The sequence below is a fragment of the Neolamprologus brichardi genome, chromosome 15 (genome assembly GCF_056152115.1).
Source record: "Neolamprologus brichardi isolate AB-2024 chromosome 15, ASM5615211v1, whole genome shotgun sequence".
Taxonomy (NCBI): domain Eukaryota; kingdom Metazoa; phylum Chordata; class Actinopteri; order Cichliformes; family Cichlidae; genus Neolamprologus; species Neolamprologus brichardi.
Window position 1 is genome coordinate 2525817 of NC_142118.1, and position 16127 is coordinate 2541943.

The 16127-nt window shown below is 42.1% G+C and overlaps 1 protein-coding gene across 1 annotated transcript in view; it reads right to left on the reverse strand.

The window, feature by feature from the left end:
• The window catches only part of nrxn3b (neurexin 3b), a 346576-nt gene that overhangs the window by 198141 nt on the left and 132308 nt on the right, over window positions 1–16127 (reverse strand). The window contains exons 10-18 of the mRNA XM_087852476.1: window positions 9560–9763; window positions 7948–7974; window positions 6769–6888; window positions 6278–6390; window positions 4914–5182; window positions 4341–4531; window positions 3160–3333; window positions 2354–2380; window positions 190–309 (exon numbers count right to left, since the gene is read on the reverse strand). Of these exons, the coding sequence (XP_087708602.1) occupies window positions 190–309; window positions 2354–2380; window positions 3160–3333; window positions 4341–4531; window positions 4914–5182; window positions 6278–6390; window positions 6769–6888; window positions 7948–7974; window positions 9560–9763 (1245 nt within the window). The remainder of the gene's footprint in view (window positions 1–189; window positions 310–2353; window positions 2381–3159; window positions 3334–4340; window positions 4532–4913; window positions 5183–6277; window positions 6391–6768; window positions 6889–7947; window positions 7975–9559; window positions 9764–16127) is intronic.

Sequence of the window (16127 nt, forward strand, 5' to 3'; positions counted from 1 at the left end):
TAAACTTTGTGCTGCACCTCCACATGATTACAGTGTTGTGGAGATGAGCTGGCTTTGAGCCTTGCATACTTTAATTTTCCTCAATAAACTGTCCTTCAGCCTTTAAAGGCTTTCTACTTCTCTCTGGAGTCCCCCTTTAATGCACATGTAAGGCAAATGCAGAAAACTCTTAAAGCCAGCAGCACTCACGGTCGTTGCAGTAGGTCCCCGAGTAGGACGTCAACGAGCAGTCACAGGTGAAGTTCTCCCAATGCTGGATGCACACGCCCATGTTGGCGCATGAATCCTCCTGGCAGGTGGTGCTGGGCCCTGAAAAAGGGTGAAAGGGGAGAAGAAACATAGAGAGAGAGATACCACAGGTGCACAGTCAAGCAACGATAAGACTGACCGCTGAGGCTAAACAATGCAGGACCCATGCAGAAGGAATGCACTCTAGAAAGACAGGTTTACACCATGTGGGCCTCGAAGAAAAAAACAAGGAGCAAACAGTGTCGTCACACGAGGCCTGACCTGCAGTGCGAATGCAGTTTAAAAAACACTGCCTGATGAATCCTGCTTCATGCTGGTTAAAGCTGCTGCAGCACTGGGAAGGCGGCGCACAGGCGCCAGGTTTTCGCAGCGTCGACTGCACGCTCTTTGAGCAGGGTTGGGGGGAACATCAGCATATACTCTCAGTTAATTACTGCGAAAAGTGCTGTAGAAGACGCCGCTTGCAGCGTGTGCGATGCACTCCAATCGGCACTTAAGACACGTTGCTGCAAATGACTTGGACCCCCGTCTGGGCTAATGTGATGACACTGTTAAGTTTCCTTCTTTTTGGTAGTGTGTGCGGGTGGACGCGCATGCACTTCATTTCATTCCAACATGTTTCCAAATAGTTTTATCAGAGTAAAACTCGCTGCATTCCCTCTATAAAACAGGCAAGACGAGACATAAACCTCCTAGCAGACGGCTCATGGATTCAAAACTGCATTTAACGATACCCACATTTAAAAAACAAACAGACAACAAAAATGGCATTAAAAAAGCGAGCCCGGTCGTTTCCTTGACAAATACTGACACGGCGAACACTGGATACACTGGACAGACGCAATTCACGAAGAGAAAACGGAAAGATTACTCGAGAACACGCAGTGCATATCCTCGTGTATGCACTTCAGTCAGACAGGAGTTGAGGAGGGTATTCAAAGTCAAACTGGATGTGTGTTTGCTATTCCTCTACACGCCACACATAGCTCTTACTTTTGAATACTTTTACTGAGAGGGAATGCAGATAAGGACAAGCGCACAGCATAGATAACGAGATAAACAACCCCCCACCCCCCCGTGAGAGTCTAGACAGACAAAAGGGGAAACAAAACTTGACAGTAACCCTTCTGATAACCGTAGAGGAAACAAACAAAATTAAATAAAGCAAAAATTAAATAAACAGTCCAAATACATGGCAGACAAATGCAAGTAAACACTGTTTAAGAGCAGTTGTCTTGTGCAAGACAATGTGAAAAGAAGGAGAAGAAGACATCTGAGGTGGAATAAACAGAGCAAGTTTGCCAGCTGAAAGTGCATTTACTGTGTAATGGACAGTAACGGTGGTCAACCAGGCAACCCAGAGAGAGCGCGCGGGCACGAGCGGCTCATCAGCGCGAATCAAACACATCGGTGCTCGTTTTGTTAGAGATGGAGGATTTTGCTGAACTCCAGTGTTGTGGCAGCAGGCTGCTTCCTCTCTGGAAAAAAATAATAGCAACACTCATCTGGGTAAAGCAGCAGATGTGATGGATTTTTTATTAAAATAAAAAATGGAGACAGAAAGAGAGGTCTGATCCATCAGCGGCACACTGACAGTGTTTAGATGTGCTGCGACAGCCTCTTCCTGCTGTCTGCGCCAGCCTGCAGTGTCACAACTGGCATTTTTATTCAAGAACACAGCACTCCCACAAACTGTCTGCCTCTGCTTTTAACCAGACTTTTGGACCGTCGGCACGAGTCCGTCACTTATCTGACCCCATCTGTTTACTCCCTTTAATTACACGTGCGCTGCAAGTCCCTGCGCAACTTTATCAGATGTGTTCCTGAAAGAAGCCGAGTTTGCCAGTTTCGGCCACATATCTGATCGGATGTGGTTACAATCACACTGCTGCCGCGCTGTGGTATAGAAAAGTACAAATCATTTAAAAAGTAATAATTTTACTCATTTTTGCCCTGCCAGCATTCTCTATTTCTTTTTTCAGAGAGCAAGCCACCTCTGCAGCACATAAAGGGGTCCTTATTGCCATGGTGACACCCACGATGCATTGCACACAGCAGACTTTCAGGCGAGCAGGCCTCCGTGAGGCGGAGTTTAACCCTCTACCTTGCAGGTCGGCTTTGGTGAAACCAACTTTGTTAGCGCAGAAAGAAAAATAACAAACAGAACAGAGCAGAGCGGAAAACAAGAGTAGAGGTTAGTGGGGAGCAGCATCGTTAGTGTTCTTAAAACTTGTACAAGTTTGTTACTGTGGCAGCAGGAGAGGGGCGCTGACTGGGTTTTTTAGCGAGGGCTGAGCTGCTTAAAAATAAAGGTGTTAAATTAAACGAGTTCACCATAATGGCAGCGTTTGTTATCTTAATCTTCTGCTGCCCTCTAGAGGAAATGTGTTGTAAGCTTTTCCATATGCACGAATAATCAATTCCATTTCAATACAGTTAAAGCATTAGCATGGGAAAATGTATTTATTAAGCACTAAGAATCTCAATTTATAGATATAGGTCAAAAGAGTTACTGTAAAAAATACAACCTTGGCAGCAGCTCGTTTATATTTTGTAACAGCAATACGTTAGTCAGCCTTAGGATGTGAATTTTAGGAGGAAAAGTGCTCGGTTTAAACGAGTTACAATGTAAAACAATCTAGAATTGTTCCTGAGGTTACAACATATTGTTATCATTAAATATACGAATGCAACACAAAAGCTCAGAAAGCTGCTATTAGATAAACAGACTGACAAATTCTACTCCAAGAATTATCCTAAAATGTGACAAATACCTGGCAAAGGAAAGCAGAATGAGGATTAACGGTGCCAGCAAATGGCTTTAGGGGGGGCTACAGAGGAGCTCTCTAATTAGTCTAATAAATCTCACGCAGCAGGTCAGGAATCTCCTACGCTGTAGGCCATCTGTACCTTCACAGCCGCGCTCGATCTGCCCGCTGCGGAAAAGGGCGTCGTTGATGAGGTCTGGCAGACGGCCGTTCAGGTCAACCGAGGCCAGGCAGCCCTGGAAGCCCTCCCGAGAAACCACCAGCTTGGGGAGATTCTGATACATGTTAGGTCCCAAACCTCCAATGAACAGGTCGCCTGAAAATTGAGGAAAATACGCGATTGCATCACTGTTGTTTACTTTCTTTACTTTGTCATATAGTGTCACTATTCAGCTCCAGCCAGCAATTGTGGGCTAACTTCGTCTAAATGTAATGAAATACACTTAAAATACTTGAAAAACATACTTTTTATAGCATATCCACAAGATTTATTTATTTATTTATTTATTTAGGACAGTGCATGTTAATGAACATAAATGTAAAAAGAAAAATTACATGAATGTAAACATGCCAGATTATAGCCAAAGGCTAATTTCCACCTGTTGTCCTTAAACATAAAGAAATAGACAATAATTCATAAAAAATCATCATTCATTCATAATAAAAACTCCATCACCAAACTACACATACACACCATTCTGTACCGAAATAAAACATTAAAAATATACAACTCATACATGATCACACACTTGATTTATCCATAGCCAGTTTTTAACCTTTGCTTTAAACAAATTGAATGTCGAGCATTCTCTAATAGGTTGAGGAAGACTGTTCCACAGATGGCCACCCTTAACAGAGAGGACGTTCTGCCCAAATGCTGTCCGTCTGTGGGGTATAAACAAGTCTCCTCGGATTGTAGCTCGAGTGGTCCTGTCTGAGCTTTCTTTATGCCTGATAAACTGCTTTAGTGGTGGTGGAGCAAGGGAGTGTAAGACTTTATATATTAAACACACCCTTTTAAGTTTCACTAAGTTATTGAAGTTCAGTAATTTATGTTTTTTTAATATTAAAGATATTCCAGGAAGTTACTGGTGCAGGTTAAAAGAATAATCTGATACTGAACTGTTTTGATACAATTCATTTGCAAATCTTTTTTGGGTTAAAGGTAACTCTAGGTTCAGGTAACCCCTGACTCATAGTATAGTGTATAAACTTATGTCAGCAAACTGTTCATTTGTGCTTTTATTTACTTGTTATTTACCTTAGATGAAGACATGATGTTATTTCAGGTGAAAAAGCTGATGAAAAGGTGAGATCAGGTACCTTTGAGGTCCAGATTCTTGGCTCCGTTGACATTCTGAGTGACTGACTTTGCGTCCACCTTGAGCGTGTGTGTGTTGGAAGCGTCTCGGGTAATGACCACATTGTGCCACTGGTTATCATTCAGTGGGTTGTCACTGTTTCCTTTCAGCAGACTGGGCCCATTTCCCAGGTCAAAGACATAGTGAATAAATCTGGCAGAGAAGAAGAAGGAGCAGCAGATGAACACATCAGTATTTGGGGAGGGGGGTATTTTGTGTGCGCATGTGTGGGTGCAGTATGTCTTTTTTTATCTTGCAATAGGGATTAAATTTTAATGGAAAAACTCTCACAATCACCTCACGTTGCTCTGACACTAATCGGAGTTAAACTGACAGAGAAAACAATCTTCTTCCCAACACAATCGTGTTTATGTGCAAAAGGAGATTTGGGATCAATTTGTTTGGGCTTCTCTGTTAAATTCATAAAGCCTTAAGGTACCAACTGTACCCACATCAGCCCTGCTATTTAAAATGTATAATCCATATCTGGACTCCAACTGCTGAATAAAACATGAACACGCCTCGTCCCACTCACCCTTTCACCAGCTCCACGGCGATAAAGTCGTTCCCGTCTCCGCTGTTGAAGATGATGAAACCGTCAGGTGAGGTGGTTTTGAACTGAAAGAAGAGGTGCATTGTGGTATACGCCTGAAGAGTGGCCAAGCCCAGGTAGCTGCCCTTAGTCTTGAAGGTCACGGGGTCGGCGATGATGAAACGCATGCCGAAGCGAGCGTTGAGCTCGCAGAAGTCGATGTCGCCATTCTTGCACATATCGATGTACTGCATACCGTTGAACTTTAGGCTCTGGGGGAGAGATGGTGCTGTTATTACTACCTGTGAAGCACGACTGTGTCGTGAGCAAAACTGACCTCAGACCTCAACCTAAGACTGGAGGAATCACAGCAAGTTAATAATCTCTAAAAACATACACAAGGAATAAAAGTATGCTGGTGTGGTTCTCACACAGCACTGACAGCAGACCTGACATTAATTATAGTGTGAAGAAAAGTACAGCCTCTTTAAGTTCTAAAGTTTTACATATTAGAACATATTAAAAAATGTCATTAGCAGGTCTTAAAATGAGGTAAATAAAATCGACTAAATTGAAAAAAACAAATCGAAATACACGTACACCCTCACTGCTACTTGCTGCTTCCATTGGAATGAACTTGACCCATAACAGTGACTCATAACATTAGACAGACAGATTATTTCTATAAAAGCAAAAATTTTAGCAAGTTTGCCCCAAAGTCTGACCTTCCCATCCTCAGAGCACAAAAAACCCAACAGCCTCAGTTAATATGTTCAGAGTTCCAAGTTCAGAGCAATAAAATAACATTTATTTGGTAAATAAATTATGACAGAATAATCTAATATGTCATCTGTTGTTGAGGAGGAGCTGGGTGGATGTGGGTTGCAAAGCGGCTTGCAGCCACCTATTGTGTCAGCTAGATCAGCGGTCTCCAACCTTTTTTGCGCCACGGACCAGTTTATGCCCGACAATATTTTCACGGACCGGCCTTTAAGGTGTCGCGGATAAATACAACAAAATAAAACTAGTACCGGTACCAAAAAAAAGAAAATTTATATATAACACACGTGAAAAGACCCAGGAAAACCGAGTTAACGATAAAAACGATAACAAAATAATGCTGAAAACCGATAAAAACCCTGAAAACTATACATTTCACACCTGAGCCTCAACTCTCGCGGCCCGGTACCAAACAGCTCACGGACCGGTACCGGTCCGAGGCCCGGGGGTTGGGGACCGCTGAGCTAAATCATCTGCTATCAGCCTGCAAGCTATGCTTGATTTCCTCTCACAGATACATGCCACTGCTGACTTTGAATTATATAATGAATACTACAGGACATGAGCTTCTGATAAGCTCTTAATACCTGCAGATGACCAATAAATGGTGAAGGAGCAGATGAAACAAAGCGTCTCTCAGTCAAGATCCCCGTCTCCACGTTGTTGAACTCGAGACGAGTGTGATCACCCGCCATCTGACCTGGGAGAGAAGAGAAAGGAAAAAGAGGCAAAGGGAATGACCCAGCAGCAGGAAGCGAGACGCCCTGGTTGTGTGGATAATGAATGCCAGTGGAACAAAATGAAAAAACTCTCATACCCAGCACAACTTACTTCCAGGATATTCATAATTTGCAATGTTTTGGATGAGTAATACTAGGAATAAATGCCACATGCATGCCTTTTCCAGTGAAGAAAGGCATAATTCTTCACACTATGTGTAATTTCTATGTAAACTGTTCATGAAAGTAGAAATAAAAGCACATTATTCAGCCCAGGAAACAAAGAAAAAAGATGCGAGATGATGTACGTTTGGTATATCTCAACAAAACAATAAAGAAATGCATTACAAGAGCGTTACCTTCCGCCATGTCGTCATCCACAGTGAGTTTGAAGTTTTTACCGCGGCGGACCACTCGCACTGAGTGCCACTCATTGTCGTTGAGCTTTTGTCCAGCATAAAGAACCTCAGGGCCTTTGCCTGAAGATGAGGGTTAGTTAGTGAAGGGACAGCGGGGATGGCACAAGCATAAACCAAATCTTTGTTTTCATAAATAAAGTAATTCAATTTCAAATCAAGCATTCGTCCTCGCGACATACAGATAACATCTCCTCCATCTGAGCTTTAAGTGAGATTAGAGGTGCTCAAACGAAAAAGAAAATCTGCTTTGTTTTTCACAGCAGAGGAAAAAAGTTCTTCAAACTGGCAGCGATGCTGTTACTCATACAAAGACTGTGTTTTTCTAGTGTTCGATGATTTTTAAATTTACACTTTTTATTGTGACTTTTAATTGAGCGCTTTAGTTTAAAGTAATTCATCCAAGTAACCACGAGAGGGCACTGCAGCCCCATCGAGCCGATGAAGAGGCCGGAGCGGCTTCAGAGCAGAGTCTGCTGCATTGTGGCTGCTAGTTCAATCCAAATTTCAATTGGTGCTTTTATATCCTGAACATATCTGATCATAAATGCACAAACCTAACAATGCTTCATTATATTCACTATTTACTATAATAAGAACTACATATACAGCTGCAGCTATCAACGTAAAGGGCATCTACAATGTAGCACTTCAGTACAGACACACACACACACACACACACACACACACACACAGCTGAAGGACTCTTTGTGTTCTGTCTTTTGTCCTTTCTACAAGACTGTGAGCACTTTGAAACTATTGGTCCTTTTAATGAATAACAGCATGACTTCTGACACCAGCTGTACTTCACATTATAAACCCATATTCTGCAGTATGTGTTAAATAAGAAGAACAGGAAAAAGAGACGCTGCAATCTATTACGGGGTAATTGAGAAACAATACAGCCCACAAAGTCTGAAAGTGCAAAAGACGGAAACATGGGCCATTTAACATATATAGAGTACATTAAGTCTGATTTGCATAGCTTTGAACTTTGGCTATACCCCCCTTTTATCTGAGAAATCCTCTTTTCAGTCCCCTGCATTCACACATCCCTGCACACAGGCTACAATCAAACATTGACTGAAGGAAGAAGGCTGCAGAAGAAGAATGTTGACTTACTGGTGTTACAGTTTATCCTGACACAGTCTAGATGGGGAGGGGAGAATAAGTGACAGATGAAATCGCATCCTTCAAGGTTACAGCTGCAGACATCCAAGAGCAAAAAAAGCCACCTTCCGGGGACGGTCACATGACACTGGTGACCATTTTAGCTTAGCCGGCGACTGACATTAAGCGTTTCTATATTAGCGTTGGAAAAGTAATCCCCAGTCCAATTCTTTTCATCAGTATTACTGTACCCAGCAATATTGGACCAACACGGGTCAATATTACTGCACTGGATAAACCATCTGAAGCTTTTTAGTCTCCATTTTTAAACCCGTGTCATTTCCCCCCTAAACACCCATCATGTTTCAAAATGGTCACTTGCAACTTATTGGCCACATCGATTTTGCAACCCAGCACCCAGAGTCCAAAATACTGTACTAGTCGTGTGAAACAAAGCCGTTTTAGATGGCACACCAGGAGAAGAAGAATCTTAGATTCAAATCCACACCTAAGGGGGAAACTGAGCCTGTGATGGTCGGGTGCGGGTTGAAATCCATGTGACCAGGCTGGTCATGTGCCGTCAACCGCAACAGAAAAGTGGGTGCAAACAGCCTCGTGCCACTCAGCACCAACACCACACAGAGGCCTTAAGACCCCCCCCCCCCCCTTTCAGAGGATCCAGGTTGTGGAAAATGAGCTACGTGAGTTAAACTGAATTTTCAATAACACTGGATTCAGATTCAAACATCAACTAGAAATGACCAAGAAAATTCTCTACAAATGTTCTAGACTTTTAGCTTTTATTATATTCAAATGCTTTACAAGAAGACTTATTCTTTCTGTCAAGTCTATCTCTTCCAGCCTTACTGGTATAAAGGCCTGCACTCTACTTAAATGTACCACTCGTGCCACCATCTGCAGGCGAGCTAGGTGCCGTGGCATCGGGCTGTTTGCCAGACGGGCCGCAGGCTCTGGGCCTTTGAAGGGGTGAGTGCCATCTTTGAACAAGGCATGGGAGATGCCAGCTAGACCAGGGGTTACTAATGGATGGAGGGAAACATAAACCTGCTATCATGAGGGAAATCAAATCAAATAAAACGGACAAAGAAACAAACCCACATGATAAAAATGCAAACTATCAGGGCAGCACTACAATGCAGTAACGCCTACCTGCGGTTGAGAATAGATGGCAGAAGATAAAGTGAAGTGTTTGTGTGTTTGAATTAACGCATGTGTCAGAGATGCCATCTATTGAAATCATTCAAAAGTGAAATGTGTGTCTTTGGAAAGAAAATCCATTTGTGCACAATAATGGGCATGACTAAAGTGATCTACGGCCAGTTCAAAAGATGTGCTGCGGTGCATGGATAAGTGTGTTACGAGTTAGACTGATGGATAGAAAAATCTACAAAGACATCTTCGCAACAAGGCATAAAAACTTACAGTCCAGGCAAGTCAAAAACAATCCATGCAACTACAAAGACAAACTACAAAACGGGTTTAGTATGTGTTAGGTCTGACAGAAGGTCTGGACCATAAAGAAAATCTTTACAAAAAGAACAGAAATACCGAAACAGGAAGGCCACCCCAAGAACTGCAAGAGAGGTGACGGCTAATACGATACCTAGGTTGACCGTCAGCTTGACCCTTCCGCTGTCCAACTCGAGCCGCAGCGTGTCCGCAGAATCACGAGACGTGGCGGCCATGAGCAGGCCGAACGCTCGCTGGGACATGAAGCGGAGGGAGACGTCTTCAGCCTCGGTGTGGATGATGTTAGGTATCACCACCTTCATGTACATGCTGCCGTCATAAGACAATATTGACGCCTCTGTGGGAACAAAAATACACAAGAAAGCTCAAATGCTGATCTCGACTCGGCATATATATTAAATACACCTTTAATTAGCGGATTTAATTTCATTAGCAAAAGTGACACGGGCAAGCGCGTGGGTGCAAAAACAAGAGATAACATGAGAAATGGCACAAAATATCAAATCATTCCATCAGACAGCTGTTTATGCACCAGGAGATAAAATCTACAACAAAAACACCTGTGCCCTGAAAGTAAACAAATACAGTGAGAGAAATATTTATTTAATCCCGGCATGAATTTGTAAGATTGCTCAATTACAAAGAAATGAACAATTTCTAATGTTTATGGCAGTTTCATTTTAATGGAGAGAAACAGAATATGAACCAAAAATCTAGAAAATCAAATTACATAAAGGATGTGAATTGATTTGCAGGTCACTGACTGCTTAATAATTGGAGTAGAAAACTGTGCTGGCAAGGACATTTCTTGTAGTTTTTCAGCAACTACAAGAAATGTAGTAGGAAGTATGTTTTGGGTCATTGTCATATTGGATTTACATCCATCTTCAGTGCTGTCTCTGACGGAAAAAGGTTCTCATCCAAGATTTACAAGGCCTCTTCCACTGGTTCCTGAGTGCGATGAAGTCATCCTGTACCTTTAGCAGAAAAACAGCCCCAAAGCACAATCTTTCCCCCTCTGTGCTCGACTGTGACGATGGTGTTCTTTGGGTCATACTCAGGAGTCCTCTTCCTCGAGACACAGCAGGTTGAGTTTCATCTGACCACAGCACTTTCTCACAAGCTTTGTCTGAATCATACCAAGTTCGAGTTCACTGGAAAATGTAAAAACAGGTCTACCCATTAAGCAGGAGGACCTTGCAGATACTGAAATATTGTGATCTTCTTGCTGATGATCTTGTAGTCCACTCCAGCCTTGTGCAGGTCTACAATCTTGTCTCATTGTTTTGAGGCGGTTGGAATGGAAGAAACCGATTCTGTGGACATCCAGTTTTGTTGGTTTTTGGCTGATATACCCCACTATGCTTGGTCTGTTATGAAAAGAGCATCCACTTTAAAATTTGGAACAGGAATCCTTGCATGCGCTCATTTTTTGGAACTAAGACACACACACACACATCCCTCATGCCTAGTTGCAGCTGTAGTTGCTGTAGTTATCATCCATCAGCTGACAAGTCAGTGTCACACACATGCTGCTCAGACTGCAGAAAATTAAATTATCATGCTACTTCCTCCTTTCCCCGGCAACTCCCCACTATGTGCGCTAGCTAGATGATGCCTTTACTTTCATCACAGGATCTCGTTTTGTAAATGTAAAATCAGTCATACGCTAACATCATATAAAAACGACCTTTCCGTGCTGAATAATATAAAATATTTTGCAGTTAAATAGAGACAATACCAACAGGGTTTGATGGCTGCCGGGCCACACTGTTCTGTTTCTATTCTTTTGAGAAAGCCTGAGTGAGTGTGGTGGAGAAAGAGGAAGACTGTCAGCAGAGTGGAAGCCTCTTGGGGAGAGAGAGACAGATTAAAAAGGGTATCCAACCATGAAATACCTGTTTTGACACCTCAGCTTTTAAAAGAAAAAATAGCCCCGTGGCCTAAGAAATGCACCACCATTTGGCTGTGTGTGTGTGGGTGTGGGGGGAGGGGGGGCATCACACCACAGACGGTTTGTACATGTAAACGATGAAATCTCCCTTGTCACGTACTGTGTTCAACTACAGACTAAGGTGCCATTTCCAGGTCGATATTTAGAGGCGAATGTTTACCCATGCAAAAGGTAATGCATTATAAGTAATATTGGATTTTTCCTCACCTAAATGTCAAAATTTGTGTGATGTGTTGCAAAATTCATGTATAAGCAGTGTGAAATCACTCAACCATTCATCCCACCAAACAGCACACTGCTATAAAAATCCCACTTTCGTCTGTGTTGCTCTTAGGGCTGTTGTAAAAATCTATTCTATGAACAAGCTGTCGACTGTGTGGGTACAGTAGCCTGGAGGATAATGAAACCTTGGCTCAACATTGTTCTTCCCAATTTTAAATTGCCCTGGCTCCCTACCTCTTCGTATCTCCTCTGCTCTCTTGTGCGTACACATAAAAAACACAGCCACACATGCATACGTACCACATAGGATGTCCTAACTAGCAGTGCATGTATTGATTTGTGAGCCAGGTCTGGTCCTGGTCTCACAGTAGAAGGGAAAAAAGTAAATAAAATGAGGTGAGAATAAATCTGCAACCAGGGAGAACATAAAAAGCACCCTTTGAAACAAACTATGATGTCCACTCTGGAGTTGAAATAGATTTCGTTTTTCCCAGATGTTTGCAGATATGGCAGTGGGATGCTATGGAGCCATTATTAAAAGTGAACATGTTACTTAGTGAACAACTTTCTTTTCTTTTTCTCTTTAATTGCAAGGTGTGAAATAGAGTTCTGTTGGATTCTGCCCCGCTGGAACCAATAAGTGGCAGAAATACACAACAGACAACAGTGAAGAAAACTGCATAGTTATGCTGATGTGTGTTCTTCCCAACCACATGGAGATATGCCTAAAGAACATTTTGACATTACAGCCATAATTGACGTTTCGTAGACATGTGACCATGCGCCATTATTTACATGTGACAATCATGGTGATAGTGCAGCATCAAATGAATAAGGTCCCCAGTCACACAGGCATAGATGTCAGTTTGCGAACTCTTGGCAACCAATAATTGCTTGAGAAAAAAATGTGTATTTCCTCACTGGCTGGCAAAAACCTCCTGATTGCTTTGTTTGCTAGCTAACTATTGCTGCTAGCTTGCCAGCTAGTCTCTGAGCTGTAAGGAGTGAAAAATGAATAACAAATAAGAAATGAAGACTGATTACCTTTTTTAAAGACGCTGACTGCAGCAATTGAGGCTGAGCTTTTACTAGAAAGTAAACCTTCTCCATTTCCAGATTGCATCACACTTTTTCAAGTTGTACTACTTCTAAGCTAGTAGCGAGTAGGATTGGCCGATGTAAACGATATACGATAGAAATGATACATTTGGCCAACGATAGAGATTTTGACTCTATCGCGATAGTACATGTTGATGATGTCATCAAGCTGCGCCTGTTTTAGTCGAAAGCATCGCAGCGGTAGCCGCTGATAAACCATTATAAACCATTATCATCTGCAAATTATGCTGACAGTCATAGCAAAGACATGAAGCACTTTTGAAATATGGGGAAAGCCAAAAACTGCGCTTCCTCCACTTCTGTAGCATTGATACATTAATGTTGAATTCTCTCGCAGCTGTTATATTTCCATGTTGTTGCAGTATATTAATAACTAACCTCTTATTGTGGATGAATGATCTCAGTTGTTCTCCTGACTGAAGTTTGGCCCGTGTATAGCATCCTGCTATGCGATTGCATTTGTCCCTGACCACCAGAATCCCTCACGTTAACTTTTATCAGTGGAAAAAAAGTTAGCGTTCATCCTCCAGCTTCACTGTGCTAATGTTATGCTAACATAGCTGTGTCGCTAGCAACCACGTAGCACAACATTATATACCAGATAGTCCAACTTCAGTAACCCTGCAAACGCCACTGCTGTTTAGTTTTCTGTCTTCATTTATGTCAGAAGTGGTAGCAGAGCTGTACGTTTGAATTAGTTTCAGAAATCTCTCAGCCAGAACATGGTATGTCATGTTTAGGTCTTGTGTTTAGGTGGAAACTAGCGAGCTAACTTCCTGTTAACTTCTAACTCCGTTAAATTTAATAACTTCTGTTTTCATGGATGTAAAACTTAATTGTTACACCTGGTAAAGCAGCAACGCTGATGATTTTATTAAAGACTAAAGAATTTAGACCGTTTTTAACTCTCAGTGTTCTTTTGACTTTGGGACCTGAAATGGATGGAGTTTTGGACCCAGATTACTCCGTGAAGCTCCTCACTACGGCAGCCGTAATGCTCTGACGATCCATCAAGCAGTGCGGCTTACCAAAGTTGTACTAAAACATTTTTAACAGATTTCTGCACGCCGAAAAATCGGTTAGATGTCAGTAAGCATAACCAGAATTCATACATAAGGCACACTCTCGATTTTTGAGAAAATTAAAGGATTTTAAGTGTGCATTATAGTGTGGAAAATACGTTATACAGAAGAAAAGAATATATCACGATATATATTGTTACAGCACATGCTTCAAATTATATCGCGATATAAATTTTAGGCCATATCGCCTTAGTAGCGAGCATAAAAAAGTAGAAGCAACTGTGGCCAATGCCAATACATTTTTGATGCAGCACCTCCTTCAGCCAGTGACAGCCAGCCACTTCCAGGAACCATAGCCAACCAGTCAGGGGATGCACATTTTCCTAATTGATTGGCTGTTCTATTGCCTTCAATATGGTTGACAGCTCTCGAGCAAAGCGACCATGATGCCACCTGAGAAACTTCAATAGCTTTAATTTGGTCTTGCACAATCTTTCCACTCTATTTTTCGACTGTAAGAGATATGTGCTAGAAGATACAGAGATATGTGCACACATGCATTCATGTTGATCTATACTGACTAGCATAATGACTAGCTTAGTACATCTGGCATGGATCGCTTGCTGGCAATTCACAATGCTGCTCCTTTGCCAGCCTGCTGTTTTCAGGAGTCAGTTTAAAACTGTCACCTTCACACAGAAGTCTTTCCAGTCAGGCCACCTTCCTTCAACATCCCTCCTCAGCTCCCACTCTTATGTCAAAAATGGAAAAACTATACTCAGTCCCTCACAGAAATGCTTTGACTGTGTTCGCTGTGTGGATTCCTCCAAAAGTCAACTACAGACGTATCCGTTTATGTAAGTGTTTGGCTAATACTGCTGGCACCAGCTCTGCTTTGATGCATTATGAATTTTTAATTTTTGCACTGCTTGAAACGAAAGCGTTCCGTTAATTTTTCACATTTTGTTATTTCACGTCTTCTTTTATTTTGTTTTCTATTGCATTGCATTCTGCTTTTGTCAGCTGCACATTTCTGTCAAGCACATTGTGGGCCCTATTGCTTGCTTGCTTCTATAAAAACAATAATGCAGGGAATCATGAATGTCACTACAAAATTTCATGGTTATCTGAGGTTTTAAGTGAGCAATTGGCAGACCCACCGTTACTATCCCTTCTTTGTGCCACAGTATTAGCATGACTGAAAAAGCCTTTAAATCACCACATTTTATTTGCTTTGCCTTTTGTTCATCTGTTCCAGCAGTTCTAATTATTCACTGTCCATATCTTTCTCCACCTGTCAATCATGTATCTATGTAAATGCAATACAAAATTCTGTAAACCCTAAACCTATGAATATTTTGGACTAGACAACAGAACCCTTTTTGTGTTATCTACTCTAACATGAATCAATCTTATCTGGCTCGGGATTGTGTTAAATTGTTTCCACTGACTTTGAAATGATGTTTCAAAGTCCAGCTTTTAGTTGACTGTTTGCTGTGTTTTATTCCCACTGTCCCAAGGTCTTTAGCTGCACTGAGAGGCAGAAAAGCCTTACCCAAAGAAAGGCTGGGCTCATTTTAAAGATGTCCACCTGCTTAGATTGGAACTACTTTGGATAGGTCCAAGAGGGGGAAAGGGGTGAGGAAAAGACACAAATAGAATAAAGTGCAAACTCCCAAGATAACTGACAGCGTGTGACTGACAGGAGAAACTTCCTGCCTCTCAGTCATTCAGCACTTTGAAGTAGTAATGGTGGTCCAACTGACCTACACCGTAACACATAACAGCAGCAAGAGGCACTGACCAAAAATGTTCACTTATTCATTGTAATCTCAACATCAGCTAATAGCTCAGCTCATATCCTTTAGCTCCTCAAAGCTGCTGCATATCTGCAAGCCACTTTGCAACCCATGTTCACCCCTGTGCTTCCTTTTCATGTTGTATTGGACTTAATCTGTGTGACGCGCACTCTGTTCTGTGCTGCTGCCTTTCAGCCTCAATGCATGAACATACTGGTGGACTATAACTTAACTACAGCAGTAGTGGAAGGTGTGTATTTTTTAAGACCAGCCTTGCAGCTGTACCTGTTTTGGTCACTGAATTTTTATTCCACTTTTCAGCGTCCTCCTTTTCTAGGTTCATACTGGTGTCCTGCCTCCAGCTCTGCAGTGCTGAGCACATCTTCCTGTTCGTAAAACAAAAGCCCCAAGTGGGACACTTCTGTGCTGTGGAACAGTCACCCTGCCTTTGTCAAACTGAACCTATTGGCGTGGGATGATATTTTTTCAACAAGGTGCAATGTTAACGATTTTTTTCCCCTTTCAGGTGATGGGATGTCAGCGTGTTCCGTCAGCACCAAAGGGGTTAATGTGTCCAGGTTTAGA